This window comes from Zonotrichia leucophrys, chromosome 3 (assembly GCF_028769735.1).
Source record: "Zonotrichia leucophrys gambelii isolate GWCS_2022_RI chromosome 3, RI_Zleu_2.0, whole genome shotgun sequence".
Classification (NCBI taxonomy): Eukaryota; Metazoa; Chordata; class Aves; order Passeriformes; family Passerellidae; genus Zonotrichia; species Zonotrichia leucophrys.
Genome location: NC_088172.1, coordinates 84,199,732 through 84,224,960, shown reverse-complemented (window position 1 = coordinate 84,224,960; position 25,229 = coordinate 84,199,732). Strand labels below are relative to the sequence as shown.

At 41.0% G+C, this 25,229-nt stretch overlaps 1 protein-coding gene across 1 annotated transcript in view; it reads right to left on the bottom strand.

Annotated features, from left to right (window-relative positions):
• The window catches only part of PPP2R5A (protein phosphatase 2 regulatory subunit B'alpha), a 42,521-nt gene extending 17,965 nt beyond the window's left edge, over positions 1-24,556 (bottom strand). Inside the window, exons 1-3 of the mRNA XM_064709073.1 lie at positions 23,730-24,556; positions 5,812-6,008; positions 636-737 (exon numbers count right to left, since the gene is read on the bottom strand). Of these exons, the coding sequence (XP_064565143.1) occupies positions 636-737; positions 5,812-6,008; positions 23,730-23,880 (450 nt within the window). The 5' untranslated portion in view covers positions 23,881-24,556. The remainder of the gene's footprint in view (positions 1-635; positions 738-5,811; positions 6,009-23,729) is intronic.
• Between the last annotated feature and the right edge of the window lie 673 nt (positions 24,557-25,229).

The following is a 25,229-nucleotide window of genomic DNA, read 5'->3' as shown; positions in this document are numbered from 1 at the left end:
GAACTACCCAAGATATGTGCTTGGACATTTACAGCTGCTAAGAGTTAATTGAAAATAAAATAAATTTCAGCAGCGTTTCAAGTCAATCACGTGATTGATACAGCAGAGCTATAAAAATCACGAGATCCCAGGGAAGTGCAACAATGGAATAACCATGCAACTGTTACCAAACAACGCTGAGATTGTCAAGTTTTGGCATGGAGGGAGAGAAGAAGGAGGGGATTTCTATTTGCTCAAAGGACAAATAAAGGCCATTACTCCATTTTTTGTTATTGCCACGAGAAACAGAACTGTTAATATTAGCTTATATTTTATTGAAGCAACACTAAAAAGCTGCTGAGTTGCAGAAAACAAACCTCTTAGGTGAAGAACATAATTACCTAAAGTACCCACAGTTTTAAGACATACATACACCACAATTTAACAGTGTAATCTCTCTGTTTAAAAAATAGCATTTAAGCCACTTAGAAGAGTTACATTCAGCCAATTTAAAAAGCACCACTTTTTTTCCCCTCTTGAGTATAAAAACTCAATTGTGTTATAAAAGAAATTTTCTTGTTCTTAACAAAGGCATGAAACGACTGAAGTATCCACATTGCCTTACAAGAAGGCTTGGAAATAAAGGAACCACACACCTGTATGTGGGGCCATGAGGCTTCAAGAGTTGGTTCATCTTCTTCTGGATCAAAATCTGGGTTATCACTAGGTGGAAGTGTTCTGAAAATATTAGAACTAATCTGTAAGGCAAAAAAAAATACTTGTATCACTGTTTATGCTTTCACAGATCACACTCATTAAGGTACTGCATTTATCCTGAAACCAAATGAAACAAAACCATGTGAAAAAAGTAACATAAGGCACTACCTCATTTTTTCAAAACTGCAGAATACAAACAGCCAGAAGTCTGTAAGATGCTAGTGAAAATTAGAATTTAATTTACTAAAATTAGAATTTCAGTAACTGCTTTATGAGCTTTGAGGTAGACGTGGTCATATTCCAGAATCTTCCCCAAACCGATGGAAGGTTGAAAAAAAAATCAGCTTCCCTATCAAAAACAGTTTTTAATTACATGACAGCAAGAACTGGTTTTATATAAGACCACAAATAACTAATTAATTAAGATTTAAAGAGAGCTCTCGCCACATAGGAGAGAGCATGTCTGTCATGTAAGACAGACAATCCCAAAAATTTAGAAATATTTCTTATTTCTACAGTTCTTTACTTGATTTCAAGATATTTCTGCTTACATTTTTCACCTTTGAATATTTCAAGATGTTTCAAGGGTTTAGAAATTTAGAAACATGTAACCATTCTATCTTTTCCATTTCACATAGTAGCTATTTTTTCTTAAAGTTAATCTAGGTTACTTTTAGTATGATACAGTCACATCAAATCAATTTCAAAAGGACAAGTTTAAAAAGGTTTCTTCAAGGATTTTGAAGTATATTGAAGTATGGACAGAAGACCATTCAGATGTCAAAGGTAAAATGCCATCTCTTGCACAGACAGCACATACTGGATTTAAATCTCTAACACAAACAAAAGAGAACATGCAGTTCAGTCCATTTCTGCATTTTCTACCATTCTTTCAGAAACAAGTTAACCCAACTTTTCCAATCACCTTTCAAACTCTTTCAGACTTTTTGATCAAATCTGTTTCAAGAAGCTGCTTATCACTCAAGCCTACTAAGCACAACAAGAAATGTTTGACAGGTTGCACAAAATCCTCCTGCACATATTCCAAGGAGTCTCCAAGGTGTTTGAAGAATCTAGCAAAAGGAGTTTACAAAGATCCTGAAGTCACCCAGCTGGCTCTGCACATAAGAATCAGCTGCTTCATTAAACAAGATACACAGCTATTGCATAAACTGACTTTTTATTTCCTCCTATGCCCTTTGCTCTGTGTCACTGTCTCCTGTTGGGACATGGCAAAGCTCTCCTGGACTGGAAGGGCACTGAAGTTCTGTGTGGATGGGCTCAGCTGTCTCTGAGCTTAATGCACAAGAAAAACAATGAAAAGAACAAAACCCCAAACTAAATAAAACCACCCAAAGAAACAAACAACCCCACAAAAACAGTTGTCCTTTAATGCTGTAAACACAAGGGACTTGGGATTCCAAAGCTCAAGAACAAAAGGCTTGTGGGGGGAGGGGGAGAGGAAGGGGAAATAGGAGTCAGAGAACATTAATTTTAATCAAGCTCAAAAACCAGCAGTACAATCCTGGTTCTCTTGTTAGCTTTGTTTACTTTTACCAGGTATTCAATAAAACCCTCCAGCATATGAATCAGTCTCCTACAGAGAATGTTCTACCTCTGCTTGCAAGTGTTCTGGTAACATCTCCTGAAAACACTTCTTTTTCTTTCTAGATGCATCTTGCTGAACTGAGCTGGTCAGCCCTGAGCACAGAACATCACAGTAGTGAGGAAGTTTCCTGTCCAAAACAAAGCTACTAAATACCCTTCTGTAGCAGAAATAATTAGCAAGCATCTCAGCCAAGCCTTTGGAAAACCAATTGTATGATTTTCAGAGTATTCACTACCTCCACTAGCATTATTCATCTCTAAGAATATATGAAACTTAAAATAAATCTTGCACCCTTTTTATGCACTAGCCTGTCTCCCAAAAGAAAAAGTTAATTTACCTTATTATGTTTGCAATACTTTTGCAAATTCTTCTCTATATCCCCTCATATTATTTAAAACATTCTTTTGCTTTCCTAAGTTATGTCTTATCCAAAAACTGCGATTTCAGAAACACAAATTATAAAAGGTTTTTAAAGCTGGATAGATTTCCAGATAAATCCAGTACCAGCTTTCTAAATTAAAGCCCCAAGTTTTCCAAAAATTGTATCAGAAAATGTGCCAGTTAGTGTACTGAAATACAGCAATTATGTTTTATTAAAACCAAAAAGAAAGAAGTCCCTTATTGTCTGTACATTTAATCTAATAATTTGAAAGATACTAGGTTCAATTCTAGTTTCTGAGTGTGCAGACTGAGGATACCTGATTTACCTTAAATTCTGAATTCACAACTCACACAGCCTGTTAGGACAATGTCATTACATGATATTTTTGTATGCTGCTGGGGAACAAGGCAAGGCTGATGGGCACAAGAAGATGAAGAGTTACATTTACTGAAGAGGCACTTCAGTCATGTTCCCAAAACTGATACAAGCTAGAACTTTCTAATTTCCCAGGAAGTTTTAAAACTTAAAATATTCACAATTGCAAACCCTGATTTCCTTTTAGCTTCAGAGCACTTTTAACTGAGAATTTCCAAACAGAGAAGACACTAGGTTTGGATGACCCAGAACTGCTGTGCTACACCTTCAAAGCCATTTGTCAGCAGAGCTCCTCCTCAGCTGAAGGGAAATCAGGCTGCCCAGGGCACCAAAAAGACAACCAACAGTGTGTCCTGCACATCTGCTTAAACAAAGATTTTTTTAAATGATGTTGTTCCATCCTCAGTGGCTCGAAATGGCACTGGTATCATTTCCAGCTGCCAGCCTGAGGAGCCCAGCAGAGCAGAGCCGAGCAGAGGAGCTGTGTGACACCTGGCTCAGCAGCTATCCTGGCAACCGGGACCGGTGAAGGAAGGAATGCCAGACACCTCCTCACCTGCACAGGCCCTGCCCATGCACTGGTCAGAAAGAACATTTTATTTCCCTTCCTGCCGTCTTTAAGGCCTTGTTGACTTTGCCTCCCCACAGCTCGGGTGACTCCAAGGAAACCTGTCTGAAACCTGAGGCTGTTTCCTCTGTGAGCTGCAGAGAAGTTGTCCCAGGCCTTGGGAAAGAAATTGCTTCTGCTTCTGCCACTGCTGCTACTCTGGCTTTTCTCAGGGAATTTTTTAGTCTGCCTGTCCTTTACTACAAGCCAGATTATAGCTGGATTTCATTAAGGCTATTTCTACTTTTTTATCCCAAAACCACACTTCAAACTCTGCAGCAAAACTCCATTTATTCTTTTTTTTTCTTTTAATGTAGGAACACTGAACAGCCTAAAAACTTAAAATCCAAGAAAACAAAAGTAAAACAGTAACTCTTCAATCTCATAAAAGTTTTGCTACCAAGAAAGGCCTGGAGCTTGACACAGGTGTTAGCTGGAGGGAGAGACAGACCCATGCAGATTTTTTTCTGAAGCTGGTACTTCGTCCTAATTCACAGCAAAGGCCTTTTCTGCTGCCAGTTGCCAGGGAGATTAGAAATACTATTCAAGCTTGGAGGGATCTTTTGTCTCAAGCTCTCAAAAAGCTCTCACTGAGCATTTAAAGCTCTCACTGAGCTTCTTCACTTTCTGTCATTTTAGGGGAGAAAAGGAGATGGAAATTTGTTATGGAAGGAAAAACAAGCATCCACAGAATCCAATCATTTGCACAACAAAAAACCCTCAAAGGAACAGCTCGACACCACCTTATCTCCAAGAAAAGAAAACAACTCCAATATAAAAGAAAGCCTCCCTTCAACAAGTACTATGGGCTAGTTAGTATATTCTTTCTTCTAACAAGGGGCTACAGAGGGCACGCAGAATGAGAAAATACTGCAGGGATTCAGGCTTGCTGCCACCAGCAGCAAGAAAAAAAAGAAGCCTGAGAAGAGGTGAACATACTTTGTCCTTTATATCCTTATGCAAAAAACATTTAGGACAGAGAACCAGGTCCTTTAAAAAACGAAACTATACAAAACCCCCCAGTGTCCTAGATTTTTTTGTAAAACTTAATAAGCATCTGCTGAAACAGCCAAAACGATTAAAGGGTTCCAATAATCCTAGCCCTTCAGTATAATGGCAAAACTTCCACACTTATTTACATTAAAGATCTGATCTTCCCTGTCAGCTGCCCAGAAAAAACACCAACCAAACAACAAACAAACCACCAAACAACAAATAAAATGAACCTTAGGAAAAAACTAATTAGTACTGTATAGAGAACTACACAAGTTGCAAGCTGTATATTTGAACTGCTCTGCTTATGTTCCTAAGAGCTCTTTTAAAGTCAGCATTTTATCTATGTAAACTTCACCAAAGTTTAGAGAACCATTAATGAAAATGCATGGGCACTAAAGCCATTGTTTTTACATTTCACACTTCTAGGAAAAAAAAAAAAATCCAATTATTCTCAAATTTCAGATTATTCTCAAGTGTCATTCAGTTGCATTCCCTGTACATGGGGTATAGGCAGATCAAAAACATTACTTAAGCAGCATTTGAGAATGTACATAAACACCTGGGAAAGTCAGCAGATAACCACAAATATTTTGTTCATTATTCAACAAGCCATTAGCAGCAATTGCATGGGACAAGTCATCCTACGGTTTATAACATCAGCAAACCACTTGGGCTACTCTAGTACAGCTCTCCAAGGCCAAAATAATAACAAACAGCCATTGAAAGTATGTACAAAGTAGAGTTGCTTTTGTATACTGATAAACCTTTCTGCTGCCATCAGCATCTGCAGCAATCACTATCAGAAAACTTTAGCCTAATTCTCCATTGCCACTAGAAAATAAAGATAGGCAGCACTGAAATATTGCCATCTTCTGAAAGAGAACAACTTGAAAGCTTACCCAGACTGCAAGTAGCTGCAGTGTACCAGTTCTTTCACTTTAATTAACCTGAATGCATCATGTTTCAGCTAATAATTAAAACCTGCAAGTTGTTTGTTTTTACAAGCCTTTCTGGGCCAAGTTATCATTAACAAATTATATTATATTGTATAAGCAGAATAACCAACCACAATTCTGAGTTAAATGCCATTAGAGTCATAAACTGATTTTATTAAAATACAAACTATAACAAGAGCATTCTACTTACCATTTTCACTATGTCAGCATAAGCTGACTCAACAATCACTCCACGATTTGTTGAAACATATTCAACCAGTTCATTCAGTGTTGCTCTCTTGATTTCTTTGCTTTTCAGGTCTGAAACAGAGTCCATGAAGTCAAAGAGCACACAGCACTGTTGCAACTTCTGACAAAAAAGATCTTGCTGCTCATTGAAGGTGGCATCTATAAAAGGAAAAAAAAACAAACCAAACACTTATGTCTGTAGAAGCAAACAGGATTTCTAAATCTATTTTGTTGACAAGACTTTGCATAGCTATGACTTTTTTTTAATGTGAAAGAGTTGTGCTTCATAGTCAGCAAACTAACAGCAAATCATTAAGCAGTTTTGCCCAAACTGAAAACATCTGTATGTCAGGATGGAACACCCACCATCCCCAGCTTCTGGTACATGAAAGAGCTAACAGACAAAGACAAGGCAGTAAATTTATTTACCAGCAATGAGTTACTGAATAATTTTATTTTAAATACATAAATATTAACAAGTCTCAGTTCTCCATCACCAAAAGTCATATCCAGAAGCAGTGCATCAAACTAACCTTTCATTCATCCGATTTGTCTCATTCTGCTCCCTAATCCTTTATTATGTAACCTGCTTAAAAGCTGTAAAATCTGCTTTGAAGGAACCTTGTCTTTTTACCCCAATGCAAAATGCTTCACATACTTTCAACATCATGTGATCAACGTTTTGCTGAAGAAAGAATTCCAATATTTCGAAAGGATTAATCCTGAATTTTAATGGCTTGGTCTAAATAATTTATGACAATCTCAGTCATATAAAGGTTTTCCAGAATTTTTGGCCTATTAAGACAATGTGTTTGGCTGTGACTTAGCATTTTCATTTTAGCATTCAGTACCTCTGTAATCTGATAAGCAGAATTCCTCCATTAGCATTTCACATTTACTCTAAAAGAGATGGATTATCAAGCACTACACTCCTCAAAAATTTAATACATCCTTAATATGGTGTAACTGTTCCAAAGCTGCATGACCATAACAATCATTAAAAAGTCATGGTTTTAACTGAAAATTTGGTTTAATGTGTCTTTTGTTCTTGTTCTCAACTGTTTATACGGGTTCAAAGCCACTGGACCAATACAGCATCACCTCATCTATCAGCCAGTTGGCATTTCACTCACTCTGGTGAAAAAATAGTATTCCCAATTTTATCTCCAAATAAAGAATGCTCTCCCCTGAAGAATTTTCAAGACCAGTCTACAGCCTGACTATATCCCTTAGCCTCATCCATTCACTGCAGTATGGCTATGAGCACTGCTGCTTCATCACCAAAAGAATTAGCAAGACAAGAAAATGCAACTGAGTACTGAAAATCTTAAGTCTCACTTTAAAACCTGAACAAAGCACAAAAAATCCGATGCTTCTCTTTAATGCCTTACAATTATTCTAATTCAACAAACTTCATTAAGTTTATACCTTTAACTGTATAAATAAAGTTTAAATATAATTATCAGGTCACTCTGATAATGCCTGTTTCTCGGGTTTCCTACCAAAGCACCTTTCATTTAGTGGCTGGAACAACAACAGTCAGCAGCAGTTATCTGATAGAATAGCTTTGTCTCCATAAGCAAAAGGTAATTGCTGAAATGGACTGACACCCAGGCACAGAACCTGCGTTGTGCTCCCTTTGCCCACCTGACAGCTGGGATCCTATCAGCTGAGCACAACCACCTCAGGAGCTTTGAACCAGCCAGCAATCACTGCTCTCTCGTGAAGAACGATTCACACTCCTGAATGTCAATTCTGCCATTTGAACCGCTTTTCTTTTGAAGAAAAAAACCTTGCAAGATGCCTATTTCACTCAGATGACTACAAAGACACGAATTGTTACACTCTGCAAAATAATGAACCTCAGCTGTAAAAACATTTGTAAGTTATGTAACATTTCAGCTCAGATCTTCTAATATTCTACAGCGGATTGCATGAGTAAGTATTGTATCATAGCAACAAAGCAATAACAGTGACATGCTGAGGATAAAATCCAAAAAAGCCTAATTTAAGGAACCAACACTGGGAAGGCAGCTTTTTTTGTTGCTAGCCCCAAGCTGATAGGCAGACTGCCACAGGAACCAAGCCTGCTCTTATTTTCCCTCGCTACAAACTCAGCTATAATTCGAGTTACAAAGGCCCACAAGTGAGGCACAGCTAATACAATACAGTCAGCTGCTGATAGATTTTTTTTAAAAAATTAAAAATGAAGTATCACTAAGCAAAATTTACTTAGAAGTTTCAAAAACCAGCAGACAGCACCTGAATACTTCTAACCATGGCTCAAACAGACTAAAGACCTCAGGTTAAAAGCCAGTAACTGGAATTCATACAAAATAATTAAATCACTTATTACCTTCCCTAGGATACCAAATAAATTCCTGCATTAGCCACTTCTCGTTAGACAGCAGAGTAAAAGAGAATCTCTCCCCTGCCATGCACCAGCAGACCATTTCATTAGCAACCTGATCTCTCTCAATTGGACATGTTTCCTCAAATGGAAAACCCACCCATTAATCTGTTTTGTTACTTTTAAAACATTTAAAGTAAAACCAAAGTAAGTATCTTCTTGTAAGCATACATCCTTTTTTTGGGACTTGCAAGGGGAAACACAATTATTTTGTCAACTTATCATCTCTAGTCATTTGCAAGAGATGAAAATTATGTGCAACCATGTCAAAAATAAGGTAACAAGAAAGCCAGCTCTCTTCTATCAGCACAATCTGTCTTCATGTGCTCAATCCCTCCTTGACACATTGTGCATTTGTCCCAGGAATGTTATGAAAGGTACCATGGGAACCACCAAGTGATTGAGGAAAATTTGTTTGTCATATAGGGCTCTTAACTTTTCAGAGCCTTGTCTTTATCCCAGCACAGTGAAAGGTAGAAAACTTTATACCACAACAAAATCATATCACAATAGTTTATTCTAGTTCTAGGAATAAAATAAACTGTGTCACCATAACTGCATAAATACTGGAGCTTTTGGCTTTAGTAGTTGAACAACCCACAGCATGATTTTTAAACCAGCTTTAATCTAATATTCTGTGAAGATTTACATCATACATGTGGAGCTCAAGATAATTGCTACTCTTCAAATAATAAATACCATAAAGACCACAGAAGATAAATTAGGTTCAAAATAGACAGTGGATGCCTCAATGAAACAACCCTGAATCAAGCATAATGATGGGAAATCCTGAAGACAAAAACTTAACATCCAGCACCAAAAGAATTATTGCAAATTATGATCCACTTTCATCATGACTTGCCTCTGGTCATTTCCATGATAGATAGTAGAGAGCTTGTACCTGATTAAAATACTTAATTTGATTGTTGCACTCCATAGTCTGTGGAGAATTTAAGTATTATCTGTACTCCTTACAAACCCCCACTCACTACAGACAGGAGGCACGATAATAAAGGACAAAAAGTAACAAGTAATTTCACTTGGAAGTTCTTCCTGAGCAGAAGTTTTACAACATTGAAACTGCATGACTGTACAGATTTGTCTCTAAATCGAATGCTTTCAGACTTACAAGGTCATCAATGCAAATCTAAGCAAGGAATATTGAGTTAAGAGACTGATCTTTCTAGGGCAGGCCCAGGCAAAATATGGAAAAAAAAAGAATTCACATGAGCTACCTCACTGGCACATAAACGGAGACAAAACCACACTACAATGAGGTCTTCCTACAATATATTTATCTCTTACATTTACAGACCTTCCTCCTGGAAGGAAAAAAAAAGACAATTTTCCTTTCTCAACACAATTATTTAGCCAAGACCTTCAGTACAAAGCCAGAGAACCCAACATAATCCTTGATTCATCAGCAGAAACCAGACTTTAAATCCACAAAAATTCTCTCAACTACACAAATGGCAAGTTCAAAATTCGTAGTTTTCCTGCCAATACAAAATAAACCCCCTCAAACATTTGCAAACATTTTCCATTTATTGTTTTAAGTCTCACTAACTAAATATTTCTAGTTTTTCCTGAAAAAGCTACTCCAGGAAGATGAAGAAGCCAGAGAAACAACCAAGGAACTTTTGTCAGACAGCCTCTTAAAGCAGTTCATACACAGCCCTTTCAAGCACTTAGGGGACAATGATATTACAGAATAAAGTAACACCTATCTCCTTGGAACTTGGTGACAATTCTACATAATCCCCTGACAAACTGAATAATGAAGAGGATCATGTCACAATTGTGCTGCATTCCCCACTGCAAAGTTTAGGATTTAGGCACTTAGTGCACTGTATTCAGCTCAGGGGTGGAGGGCTCTGCTGGAGCAGGAGGAAGCCTTAACACAGACATGGAGAGAGGAGCAGGGGGACTGCGGGACACCAAACCTCTGGGTTTGGTTTGGGGGCCTTTCATTTATAGGAATCAATGTTTTTGTACAGCCTGCTCCCTTCAGAAACACCAGTAGTCTGAAAAGGAGGTAGTGTGATAAACTCTGCCCCACTTACATAAACCAAGCATGGGGAGTCCCATCTGACCTAAATGTAGTATTTGGTTTTGTCCCAGAGAGCTCCTGTGCATGTCATTGCTGTGGTCTCTCCTAACAGCTGAGTGTCAGTGCTGATGTTACAGGCATGGCAAAACACGGTTAGGAGATGCAGTTTTGGTGCAGTTGATGTTACAACAGGGCCCAGAGTGTTTCCAGGCTCTCACAAGTCTCCACCTGCAGCTGAGAGGCAGCAAAGTCGTTGGCTGACAGAGACTGAGAGAGGTGTCTCTCCCTGCTACCCCCTTTCCCCTTTACTCCTCCCTTCCCCTTCTCTGTTCCAGTCACATCCATCCATCAGCACTGGCTCTGGAACTTGTCAGGCTCTTCCAAGCTGCTTTAACTCAATAACATGGTCATATTAGAGAGGTTAAATGGCTCCTGGAGGGGCCTGATGTGCATCAGCTCTGGCACAGGACTACAGACAGGAGCAGCAGCTCTCTGCAGGAGCTGCTAAGGTGGTTTACATCTTCTCTGGAACCATATCACACAAGTACTGAGGCATGAGATAATGTGTAGGTAAGATTTTTTCAGTTAAGTTAGAGACTTTTGAGAATAACACATTTTGGATTTTGTGTTTATTGCGGAGTTCGTTTATTTTTGGGGTCTTGTTTTGTTTTAAATCACTTTGAGCTCCTTTTTAAAGCAAAAATATACCCCCACATACTTGGCTGGTAGTGTATAACACTTCCCAGGAACTCCACACACCCACAGGAGAAGTTCCCACCGTTCCAGCTCTTGGCAGCTCAACAGCCCCACTGAAAGTGATGGGGCTACTCAGACAAGCTCTGTGCAGCACCACAGGCATCCCAGGAACTTTTCATCAATATTTTCAAGTTTTCCACATTAAAAAAAATCTTTGTCACTCCAAAGAATAAGCACTATTTTTTAGTAGACTAGGGTTGTACGTTTTCCCTCTGCCCCCCCCCAATCAAGAGTTCAAAGAATTTATTTTCAAATTACCTCTTACCCCAAAATCTACAGCTGTTGCTAGGACTACAGAAGGGGCTGAGTGAATTTTTCTCCATGTTGTTAGTAAACAGAACTCTGACTTTCCAGGACAGATAAGGGAGTCAGAACAACATTATGCATCCTACAAGTTAACCAGCTCCTTATTCAATAGTAAGTTTGTTCACTAGAGAAGGAGATTTGGAAGACAATGAAACGAAAATGCATTTTCAATCATTATTGATAGGGAAGTTATACTACTTAGAGGAGTTAAATAAACACCAAACCAAAACAAAAAACCCACACAAAAAAACACAAAAAGGACTTGGCACAGAATTACCAAGTTGGTCAATCCTGCCTAGGACCCAGGGGCTCACACTAACATTTAACCTCTTCATTTCAGAAATCAGGATAACAGAGGCAAAGGCAATCAAGATAACAAGCTGAGCTTCTCCTGTACTTCCATTTTTAAGTAACCTATTCTGCAGATGGTCATCAGGCAAGACTTGCATACTGTGGCACCTTCCACATGGTGAATCTCCAGTCTCTTTTGAAGTAGTAAGAAAATCAGAAATTTTGCTCATTGGAACATTCTCAATTTAAGGTTAATTCTGTGATACATGCCAGGGAAGGGGGAAAAAAAACCCAAGGAAATCACATATTAGAAGCAAAACTAGATGAGAATAGCAATCAACAATTCCTTTTATTCACATGCAGCACTGTGATTTAGAGAGTTAGTTACAAGTCTAGCCTACAGATAATTTTTAAGTCATTTAGTAAAAAGTACTCCTGGAAAGCTGTCTCCCACCCAGTAAGATATTGTTTGTTCAGAGTCTCATCTGCTGCTCCACGTGGCCAGCAGATGACCTCAACAAATCAGTGCAGAAAATCTGAAAAGCCCATGCTGATCTAACAACATCTGTCACTAACTCTGTGACAGGGCTCCTTGCAATGATAATGAACTGCAAGTGTCTTATCTAGATTGTTTCTACCTTCTATCTTCCAGGCTTTCTTATAACCTCATAAAGTTAAGAGTCTCCAGCTACTACCATGTTAAATCCCTTGATTTTAATTAAGATTTGAGTCAACCAAGACACTTCAGAGAGTAAGAAAGTACTGAAATGACTTTATATTAACAGCCCTATTTCTTACTGTTTAATGGCAGAAGACAACAAACAGTTAAGATGCAAAAATACAAATTATCCTCTTGGTCCTTAAAGTCAGACTCCAGTAACCGGGCCTGGCACAATTCACCTTATTTCTACCACACTTTCTAAAAAAAGAAGAATTAAAGCACCACTGGTTCTTTAAACAAATAAAAACTCACCCAGCATACCAATCACTGGAACAGGAACAAAAAACACCCTAAAGTCATCCTTAACAAAATGTACAAGTTTAACAATACAAAGGTTACCTCAAGAGCACGCCAGCGGTTCAGAACCTAGCTGAAATTCAGCTCCATGCAACAACAAGGAAAAGCAGGGGAAAAAATTGTCCAATGGACTGACACAGCTGAATCAGAGCTGCTTTTGACAGCACTGAGAAGTGGAGGAATTTGCACACGGCTAACGATATGAAGTTTTGTTGAGTGAAACCATTTATTAGAAAAGGCAAAGAAGTTTCACTTCTTACACAGCTGAAGTGTTATATTTTCAAAAACCAATTACATTCCCCCCCAACTGCTCTTGTACTTGAAACAAGTTTGCTCCCACCTATAAGCCACTATAATGCTCTTCAATGCATGCATTTATGGTTTTAGCACACACTGCTACTGTATTTGCTGTCATCATTTAAAACCCATAAAGCAGTTTTAGTGACTGATCATATGGCAGGGTAAGCCTTTTCTGAACATACCCAGAGCCTCTAAAAAGTTAATTTAAAACAGGAACCTGCTTCTTTATGAAGAGACTTCTGAATTTAAGGTGATAAATCCTATCATGGAATTCATATGCATAGCCAAGTCATTCAGTCAGGAAAAGAGAGTAATTGATTTTTCTGAATGGGAAATTGTTTCTCAGAGGAAGTGAATATGGGGTAGATAGCACCTTTAACTTAAAATTCCAGAAATTGATACACAGGCCCAAGAACTGAAACTGCTTTCCCAAACAGCAAAGACAGCTCCTAAATAGCTTTTTAAATATTGAAATGTAACAAAGGTATTTGTTATGGTAAAACAGAGATGCATTCAAGAAGTCCTCCTAACAAGAGGGCAAATAAAGACCAAGGTAAAGCCCTGTGTATGTAAACAGGTAATTTCTTTAAAATCTAAGTCAGGTTACACTGAATGAGCCACAAGGTGAAAGTACCCAGGTACACCACACAAGCAACTTGTTACTCCAGATAATTCACTCTTGTGCCAGGAAAATTCACCACCAGCAAAACCCAAGGGACTACAGAAATAGAAGGACACTACAGACCAAGCTTCTGGGAGTAGCAAATCAAAAAGATCAGAAGGGACAATTGGTATGATGCTCCATGTTCCCAAAATATGACCTTATTTACACTTTTCCACCCACTGAAGCACTTGCCCTTACAGAAACACTATTTATCAAAGTGTAATGGTTCTACAAAATACTGGATTTTCACGTGTAATTTTGCATATGCAATAAAGCCCTTGTGGGTGTGACAAGGGCGAAGGTGTGAGGGTGTCACATCTATCCTGCTAAGAGTTAAAGGAATAATCTGAGCAGCTCTGCTCCCTATTTTGCTTCCCAACAGCTGTAATGCTATACACAAATTTTACCAGGGCACACAGCAGGTGACAAAGTTGTGTGCCACACAGGCTCAGTAAAAATTTCACCTTAATACCTGTTGTCTTGGACTGCATTAATAACAGTTTCAATTCACATTGAAACACTTTGCTTGAATGAAACAAACTGATTTGTACCTTCTAAGTCTGAAGGGACAGCAACTGTATTTACAACTTACGTTCCCTTTACTTTAAGTCAACTGCAAAGCTCCTGTCTGACATTATGGTAGTTTATAATTAATGAGTGGTAATTATGGAGTATGCCATAAGTGGATCTGTGTTGCATATTATTAACAGATTAAGAATCTATTACCTTCCCCATCATTTCCTCACCATATCTAAGTATAAAATTAATTTTGAGTAAGATGAAGTTGCTCCAGTTTGACATCACACAAGAACACACAAGTCAACACAAATCAAGTTTATTTTCCAGAAACTGAAGAAACACTCATGTAATTTTCACATGGCAATATTAGTGCTAAGTGAAATATAAAAATACCCTTTATTGAAACCAAGGGTAGCTGTTAAACACAATTTAACAAGACACACAAACTTATTTCATAATTAATTTAGCACTTAGCTTTTAAACATGAAGGAGATGCACAGAGGAGCAATTTAATATGAAATGTGTGCCAGAGGAAACAGCCAATCTAACTTCCCAAAATACAAGGAAAACCCACCTCTTTCTTTGAATTCCTGTATAAATCTCTGTGGAAACTATAAGTACTGGATTAACTCCTTAGATACATACATAGTTTACAAATTGGCTAAACAAGTGTTTCTTACTTTTTAAAGTCTTCTCGGATCAATAACAAGACACTTTATAATGTTATGTTTATATGCCATATCATTTATGTTTTAAGTTTATATATATAAACTTAATATAAACATAAACAATATGAAGTGTGTGCAATAATATAAATATATCATAATATATAAATATATAAATATATTATAATTATATGCATAATATAACAATATAAAACATATTATGCTTATATGTTTTATGTTGCAGTGGAAAGAATTATGATTAAATTAGACAGGGAACACAGGTGAAATCCTGGTTGTGCTGCATTCAGTGGCCCAACTCCCACCAACCTGAACGAGAACAGACCATCCTGAGCAGACAAATAGCAAACATTCGTGGGATCTCTTTGCTTAATTTAAGTGAAGTAGACATTTAGCCTCATAAATAAAAGGTTGAGGTTATTTTTTCATCAATTTCAAGCATACTCAAACAGTTACACTCTTTCTACCAAGAACTTTAAAGATGAAGTGTTCAGGATGAAGGAACCTGCACTTTAAGTCCTCTCCCATTTGGCAAAATCTCTTGGCTATTTTTAAACTCAATTTACATAATTTTGATGTATTTGGTTTATTTTGATCCCACTTCCTACTCTTAAGGGAAGAGGAACAAATATGTATTACCAAACCCTGTCCTTCCTGACTTTACTGTGGCACCAAGCTCATGTCTTTAAAGAGGGTGCTGAGACTCACATCTTCATTTTTCTTCTCGAAACAACAAGAATTGCTTTCCTACAGAATCCAACTATGCTGAAATGCACAAGTTTGTTTCCCATTCATAATTCAAGACCTAAGCTCAGTTCTCACTATTTGTTGCCTTTACATAGACAGGGAATCAAAATTTTGCTGCTTAACAAGACTTCAATCTTACATGTATGTCGGATTTCAAGCATAGAATTAGTAATCAAAAAGACAGTACACTTTTGAAAAGTTTTACACAATTACACTAAATTAGAACCTTTTTCAAAAAAGCCCACTTTTTCCTTCCCTATATTCTCCCATACAATTTTACTTGGGATGAAATTAATGAAATAAAAACTGTGCCTCTTGTATTCCGAAGGACCAAGCATCTACAGAAACAAACCTATTAAATCTCTTCTAAAAGCTCGCTTGTTTATGCAGTGCTGCACTCTGCTAATCCTTCAGTGCAGCTATTGTAGAAATGGAGCTGTTTCCCCCTTCATATTTAGAGACACTGCTGTGACTTTTCATTCCTGATCATTTTCAGATCAGCCTTCCTGCCCCATGCTATACTGTCCTCCTCTAAACCTGCTCAGCCCACCTCCTCTGAGTTCTGAGAAAATCAACAGTGCCACTCTCACTGTCTGTCACCCACAGCTTGCCAACTCTCCAAGCGTGAGACGGCCTCAGATACAAACTTCTAATCAGTCATTTGAAACTTGTATTAAAAATGGAAAGCTTTTCTTCTATTGTAGGGAGTAACTTTATCATCTTTTAAATTGTTAGTGTTTTAAGAAATTATCTACTAGAAATAGAACATCATCCTTTTGCAGCATTGTTCTTGAATAGACATGCACAAATATAATTTTTGCTGTTACTCTCACCTCGACCTCCCAACTCTCAGCAAAATTTGCATTTCTCTTCTGAATCCTATCATATCAACAAAGCTGACAAAACCCATCTATTTCACCAAAGCTTTGCTTGGTAAGATCAAGACAAACAATGGAAAAGGGAAGAAACTTAGGATGAGAATGAGACAGAAATCTTTCCCCAGTAGTAGAAATGGCACTGTTGCATTGACTTTCATTTTTTAATCTATAGCCTCTTATTCACCATATCCATTGCAGCAGTACATGCTACTCCTTCAGCAGGATACATGTCTGCTGAATTTTGATCTGACTGGTGTTTGTTCCTGTACCCCCATGCCCTTAGGATACTGAGGCTGAGTATCCTGCATTTATATTTCAGCTTCACTTCCCACCCCCAAACGTACACTTATGCTCTCCTCAACTTTCAATTCTCAAGGAAAAAAACCTCTCATTTGATGAACAAGCTAATCTACAATCAATTCCTGATGTACAGAACAAAAACCCTACGCCTGTGAAGTTTCAGGAAGATCGTGGTAAGTTCAAAATCCACGGCTGCAATGAGAAGTTACAAAGAAATTAGAAGAGAACATGTTGAGAAGTATTTCCAGAAAGTTTCACAGCCAACAGGAGTGTTGAGACTCCCAACACTGAGCTTCCTGCAGCCACTGGAGAGGAGCTGGCTTCTGCCCTCTCATCCTGTCCCGTTCTTGGCTGTTTTTGACGGCCTGGAAAGGCTCGGGATGGCCTTGGGGCAGCCCGCGCTCCAAAGGACAAAAGGAGTCTTCAGGTTTTTTCGGTCTCCAGTGTTTATTAATTTCTTATCTACAATATCTTCTCTCGGCCCGACAGAGGTCCGCACAGCACGTCAGCCATGAGCACACTGCGTGCCCTCGGGGCGGTCAGTTATCTTTATACCCAAAACTATGTGTAAGATATTTACCTTTTCCCCCCAATACCTTTCACCCTTATTGACAAGTGCACCTTTAGTAAGAACCAATCTCAAAGTGCCACCACCACCACAGAAGATGGACAACAAGAAGAAGAAGGAGGACAGGACACGCCCCAATTCCTCCATCTTGTCCCCCCTGTACCGAGATTCTAAACCCTGTGTTTCACACTATAACTAATCTATCTCTTCACCATTTATCCCCTGTGATTCTCCCATCCTCATACAGGTGATGTTTCCTGTGCTGGGTCAAAGTCCAACCACCAGACACTTCTGGCCACGTTCCAGGACCTCCGAGCCCCCCAAGGGTTGTCTCGGTGTCTCTGCACATCAGGACTGCCGTGCTGAGATCCCACATCATCCCACTTTGGCTTTTCCATCACCTCAGTAGTTCCATACCATGTCTCCCCCTGCAATGCACCCCGGGCTCTTGCCTGTAGGAAATGACGGTTTTGCCTCACTTGCTGTCTGACTTTGCCTCCTGCTGTCCCAGCAGCACTGCAGACAAGAAGCCCAAAGGAGCCACACAGAGCAGCCTCCCAGAGCGTGGCAGATGGGAGCAGCACAGCAAATCCTGAAGGAGCTGAACGCACCAGCTTGGTAAATACCAACCCATCAGTCCTGCTACAACAGCTACAAATGGACCAAACCAGAATCTGGACCACACGAGATTCATTTGCATTAAGAACCACGTGCCAAGCTCCAAAGCACAGCAAGCATTAAACCTCAACACAATTCATGGTTTGTTTTGGTTTTTTTAATATTGACACTGTACAATTTATCTTCCTCTAGTGTTCAAAGTAGTTTGAATTGGTTTTGCTGAAAATAAGAAAATTAGCCTGAGCAAGAGTTGCAAATAAAACTGTCCATACTTGGCATGGAAAACTTCAGTCCAAACAGTTCAGCAATGTTGTGAGCAGCTGAGAAGAAGGTCTTGTGCAGAAAAACTGAAGGTAACCTTAACTATGATGAACTCTGCTTTCAAGTCAGAAACATACTATGAAATATCATCTTGCAAACAATATTATTCAACGGTCACAAATTCAGCAAAACTTGAGAGAAACTAGTTCAATAATTCTCTGATGGAATAAATGATTCAGACTTTAAAAAGAAGCTGTCACTATTCAGTTTCTAGCAGAGCATTTTGCCAAGGGAGTCTTCTAAAATAGGTGTTATTTGCTACCTATTAATCCAACTGGGCTGCAGCTCCAACCCTCCAAATCTACATGCTGCTAAAAAGCTGTATTTTAACCTGCTAGATTAAAACAAGAGTCAGGACAGCAAAGGTATAGAAGCCAAATTTTACAGGCTTCTCAATGGAAGTGTCTTTTTTTCATCAGAACATACACATATCCCTTCTGTCCTTTAAAGGAATATTAATCTGTCCAGAACTGTTGGTATGACATCTTTACAAAAGCACTGAGTGATATTAAGATAGACAGATGTTAAAAAAATCTCCAATCTATAGACTGAAATAATCTTTTGATCAGATAGCCTGCAGCAATAACTAATTCCATTAGTATTTCCTACAGCAACTAACATTGAATTCAGCACCTGCAAAACTACTATCTGGCTAAACCAGAAAGCAATGAATATGGAAAAAGAAATCTGATACTAAGCTGGCACATGGAAGATGTGAAAGATTGAAATAGAAAAGTTCATGTGAAGATAGTCAATAGGCTCTATATTTAGGAGCTGCTTTTGATGGAAGTATATTCTAAGACCAAAAATTCAAGTCTACGGATAAAAAGGTCAATTTGTTAAGAATAAAAACCAAAATGTTCCACTCCATAAACTAGGAACAGTTCCTTAATATAGAAAAAAATTCAAACAGCTCGTTTTTCATGGAACTACTACAGCTTTTTCATCTGTTATAGGTTGTTTATTTCTCAAGACTGCTCCTTCACTAAAAAGGAAGTTTTGACTACTTCATAGTACGTCCTGCTGAGATTATAGTAAGAGGTAAACAAATTCCTCACAGAACATCCTCATTCTTCATCTGAATTAAAGATTCTCACTTTTAAGGAAAAACTCATCCAAGATGAACATAGTTGCAAGGGATGTTGAATACAAAAGGTGGAGAATGGGGGACCACAGAAGAGGAAATAACAATGAATCAATCATGAGGGACACAAAAAAACAAGTGCAAATCTGAGAGAGAAAACTGTCCTTTCACTTATAAATATTTATTAAGGCTGTAGTAAAAGTAAACCATTCTAAAACTTTGAAGCACACTTCCCCTTGGGGAGCAAAGGCAACTTAATAGGACAAGAAAATTCCTCTCAGCTGTTTTTAATTCCACTTATTTATGTCACTCTGAAGCACACACTGTGTGACTCAAAACCACTCAAAGTGTGAGGCTTGAACTGATCCTCAGATTTAATAACATTAAAATTTTATCTATCAGCAAGGTTACCAGGCCTCTCTGCAGCATTCCCACAAAAGCTTAGCTTGAACACAGCAACCGGTTCTCAGGCAAAGCCAAGCTCTCTCTCAAGGGTTTAAGTAAAGAAAGTAACCAGAGTTAACACCTATTTTACACCTTGTATCTAATGCTGACACTGCACACCGGGAGGTCTCAGAAATGTCTTATTCCAGTGCACTCCTCTGGAATCTCTGTAACCCCCAGCCCCACAGAGATCCCTCCAACCACTCCTAGTCCACGGCTGAAAGATTTCTGGACCACTCTCCAATTCTTCTCTTGTGAGGGTAAGAGGCATCAGGAAATGTTTATTCTTTCCAGCTGTAGTTGACAAGTTTGGTACACAAAAGAAAAAAAAAAATCTATTTGCTTTACAACCTGACGGGCCATATTAGCTGTACTAAATCAAAGCAACAAGTTGTGGTTTCTTTTCACCACTTTCCACCTCTATTTCTACATGCTGCTTCAACCAAAAGTGGCAAAGACAAGAGAGAGAGTCAGATCAGGCTCCGAGGTCAAGTTGCATCTCTTTTCCAAAAACGAAGGTAACTGCCATGTTCTATTGCAGTCTCTTAAAACAATCTCCTATTGGGACAAAATTATCACTTCTTAAGGCAACAAAAATAACACCCCCTTTGCTAGATTTCTTTAAAAGCAACACTCTCAGAATGGTCCATGAAATTACAAAGTCCTGCTGTGTTCCAGCACATTACTCCGGCTGGAGATTCTTCAAAATTCTTTTATTACACGAACTTTAGGTAACAAAATGAAAAGAAGATGGGGAAGGTGATTAAACAATCTTTTTTTCTTTTAAATATAATTACTGTGTCTTCACTATTTCTTATTCAGTTGTTAAATTATACAGTAAAATGGACACTGTCCTGAATAACAGTGCTTTAGGAAACCCCCTAAATTAACTGAAGAACAAATTACTAAATTATTTTGGGTATCCTGCCATCAGTCAGGTTTTGCTGAGCTTTCACCTACACAGGATAGATATCATCACACCCACAGAGAAGCTGAATGTTAACCACAGCACACAGTCTTACCATCCCTCCTCTCCATGTCACTCCCCCAAAAACACCTCTGAAGGGAACAGTTCCTCCCAATGGGGACTGTCACCCACCAGCAGAAATGTGATGTAGGAGAAGAAATACACAGCCAAAGCACAGGATTTTGGAAATTCAGAGCAGCAGTACAGTTAACTGCAGAAATATGCATTTTTTAGATTATCTGCCTAAAGTATTTGAAGCAATACAACTCTGAAAGTGAGTCTCACCATCTGAGCTGGCCGTTCCAGTGGCAAACAAAAGAAAAGAAAAAATCCCACAACACTCTCTGCCCAAGAAGGTACTTTCTGAAGTGATGGGTAATTTCTGTTTTTCTTCTGGAACATCTCTCCCTCCAGTAAAATAGATGCAAGTGCTCTAGGCCAGTCTGCCAAACCTACTGGGGAGTTTTAAAATACTGTTTATACTTATTTTAGAATATTATCTCTTAAAAAGTGATGAAACAAGACAATACCTATAAACTAGATTAAATATTTTACAGCAGCATAATACCAAACTGCTTTTTCATCTAAGAATATTCAATTTTCTCCCAATACAGGTTTGAAATACCTCAGGTTTAACATTTATTTGAAGAGGTCTGTAAAAGCAAAAACTTATTCTAATTACTATGTGTATGCTGAGCATCCATAGGCATCATTAAAATGACTGTACTTTCCTTTTCCAGCCCATCCCTGGGAATTCTGGCTCATGATTCTGTAGATAACACTACACTGGCAGCATCAAAACTATTGCTGAATTGCATATCAACTTCCAAGAATAAAGCAAAGATTTATCTTCCCAAGACACATGTGACTAGAACAAATAGTTGTATTAAACAATCCATTTGTAGAGAGAGCTTGCTCTCTCTAGAACCTTTTGTGGTTTCAGGGACAAGGAAGGGTTAAGAGGAAAAGGGAGAGAGGGAGCACTATGAAAAGAAACCATCCCATGCCCACAGCTACGTTCAGACAAATCTAACATCACAAACCTAAGGGAACAACAAGCAAAAGGAGCGCTGCTTGACTTTCTGCAAACTGGCTACTTGGGACACTACAGCTCATGAAAGTACATTTTGCCCACAATTTCTGTTCTGAAGCAGGTCTCCAAGGCAAGACTTCACATCTGAATCATAAGCATAAAGACTGAAGGGATTTTCCTTTAAGAACTCCAGGCAATAAGGCGATTCAAACTACTGTAAAACCCTGCATAACTGAAGAAATTCCTCTGCTGGTTTATGGCTTCAAATTTCCAAACATCTGAGCTGCTGATGCCATGCAAAATTTCTCTGTGTTACAAGTAAAAAGCTATAAAACCACACTCACAAAACTACAGGACTTAATAATGCAGAGTTAAAATTTTTAATATTAAAGTCCCAGCTCAGCAAAGAATGTAAACTTGGACATTTTGCTGATTTCAGCTGGAATTGCTCCCTGTATAACACACGTATGTTTAACTGTTGCTGAACCAGGACGCAAACTTTCTGAAGCCTGCCACCTATGTGCAGTATTTACCAAGGGCCTTTACAAAGTCTCAAGTGTGGTTTCTCAAATTCAGCCCTGAGGAAAATGTATGGTCTGAACAGCATGGGAACAGCAAAAACTGTTGATTTCAAACAAGTTATCCAGATTGTCAATCCCTCAAATCAAAGCAATGGACCAAGACAGGACACAACTTCATAGAGGAAGGAAAGCCCAAAGCAAGCAGCGAGAACACCCCTGCTCTTGTTAAAACTAACACCCAAAACCACTGCAACAAACACGTTAAAACCAAACAAACAACCCTGCCCTTGTTACTCCCCTGCCTAAGCTTATTTCTAGTCAATAACATTTCTGCTAAGAGCCAGATTTATGATTCATGTACATCTGTCACTCAAAGAGCAGCAAAACGTGACAGCCTTGAAATACTAGAGACATGATTGTAAATGCCATAAAAATCAAACTGGAAGAAAAACCCCACCTCAGTACCTAGGAATATTTTTTCATTTGCTATGTCTTTCAGATTTTGAATATTTGCTGCAAATCAGATTTTTTTTTTCCACTGTCATATGATGCAGCTTCAAAAGCCTTAAGAGTTTAATGCCAGTGGAAGTAAAATTAACATGCTAGGTCACGTTAAGGTAATCGCTCTCCCTTATTTTTCAAGTCCCTGACAAATGCTTTAATAACAAGTTTTATATTCCCTCCCCAACACAGCCTTTCTGTAATTTTAAAAATATACAGAAATGTATTCTGATGTTCAAAGATGTAGAAGGGTGCAATGTTGCAATGAACAGCATTCATTTCTATGACCTAATGAACTGAGCCTTCTCAGTTTTAGCTGCAGCACAGGGGATAAAACCTTCACTGTGTACTTTCTGTTCCAGCAATGCCAACACCCAGAGTTTTCATTCACTTTGAGCGTCTCCGGAGAGCACCGCGCTGGAGGAGCCTCCGAGGCAGCTGCTGGAGAGCAGCGAACGCCGCTCGGCGCTGTCCGGGAGCGGAGCACGGCACGGAGCGGCCGGACGGGAACTCTGCCCGCTAACTCGGCATGTCACACCACGGGCACAGCTCCGCTCCGCAAAGCCCCGAGGGAGGAGCTCCCGGGTTTCAGCGCTCCATCGCCCGCACTCCTCAACTCAACTCATGGTCTGCGTTTTTCTCAATAAGCCCTTAAGGCACACGCGAACCCGCCAGAAAAGGGGGGCGGCGAGTTAGCGGAGTCAGCAGCGCCCGGGACGGCGGCGCTGGTCTGTGCGGGCAGAGGAGGAATTCCAGCCGCGGGTCCCTACCTGGAAAGCGCCGGGGGCAGGGGAGGACACGGCTAAAGGGCAGAGGGCGCGGGGCAGGGGCCGAGCCAGGGCAGGCGCTGTGGGCAGCGGCACCTGCAGCCGGCGGGGAGGGCGGGAGGGCAGGCTCGTACCTTTGAGCTGGGGCAGCGGCGAGAGCTCCACCGGGCTGCCCTGGCTGCGGAACTGCGAGGAGCCCTGCGAGCGCTTCTGCCTCTGCGCCTTGCGCACCGATTTCCGTGTGAAGCCATCCACCTTCTCCGCGGCAGAGATGGCCGCCGACATGGCTGGGCGGCGGGGCGGCTCTCCACGAGCATATATTGTACCGGAGGGAGAAGCGGGCGGGCAAAAAACAAAGGGGCTTAAAAAAAAAAAATCAACAAAAAGCAACAACGAAAAACACCACCAAAAACGAAGTCCTGGCTGCGCTCACACACCGCACGGACGAGGAGAGGAGCGGAGCGGGCTCTGCCGGGCGCTGGGGAGGCTCCCGGGTCGCTCCTCAGTTCCTGCTTCCCTCGCCGTTTCCTCCACGCACGGAGCCGCCGGGGGAGCGGAAGGGGGGAGGAGGAGGAGGAGGAGGAAAGGGAAAACAAACAAACAAACCCAAAGACAACTTTGCCCGGCGGGACGGGGGCGGGCGAGCGCCAAACTTTCCCTGCCGGGGTCCCGCTGTCCTTAGGGCAGGCGCAGCGCGAGCCGCCGCGGGACGGGCTCGGCGGCGCCGCTGCTGCCCCGCTCCCGCTTCGTTCGCTCCGCGTCCCCTTCAGTCGAGCCCGCTGTCATCGGCCGGACTCGCCAGTGAGCTTCAGCCGCTCGCCTCCACGCGCCCCGTGTCCGCCTTCAGCCGCCGCCGGGCGCTCCCCGCGCCTCCGCCGTCATCCCGCCTGGCCGCGCTCCGCCGGGGGCCGCCGCGCGTGGCGCCGCCAGAACCGCGGAGCCGCCGGGCAGCGGCCGCGCAACTTGGCGGAGCGAGCGGAGTTGAGCGGAGGGAGGGGGGAAGGGCGGGGAGGAGGCGGGGGCAGCGCCCACGGTTGGCGGCGACAGATGATTGACGGCCCATATTGACCAATGGAAGGAGAGAAGCGCGGAACGCCCCCTGCTCCGCCCGCGGAGGCCTGGGGAGAACGCGGGAGTTGGGCCGCGCGCCGGGGACCGGATGATTGACAGCCAGCTCCTCCAACAGAACGCGGGGGAGGCTGGGCGGGCGGGGTTTCCCGGCGGGGGGAAGGGGCAGGGGAACGGGAAGGGGAAGGGGCGGGATGGCGGGCGGGGCGCGGGCCGGCCAATCCCGCGGCGGGGAGGGAAGCGGCGCGGCGGGACCCGAGCCCTCCGGAGATGGGGACACCGCCAAAGGGTGCTCGACCGGGAGCCGGGAGCGCCGGGAGTCTCGCATCTCCGCTCCATCTCCCCACTGCTCCCGACTATGTTTTTTCTTTCCGCCCACCCTCCCGACGCCTCAGCCCTTCATGTATCCCGTCCGTTCCGCCGGGCTCGGTTGTTGGACGGCCGGCGGTGTTTGTCCCTGCCCGCAGGGCCCGTGTGGCGGGCGGGAGACGCAGCGCTGCCCGAGCCCAGCACGGGCTGGGATTCCCGGGATGGTGCGCTCCGAGGAACCGATCCCGAGCTCTGAG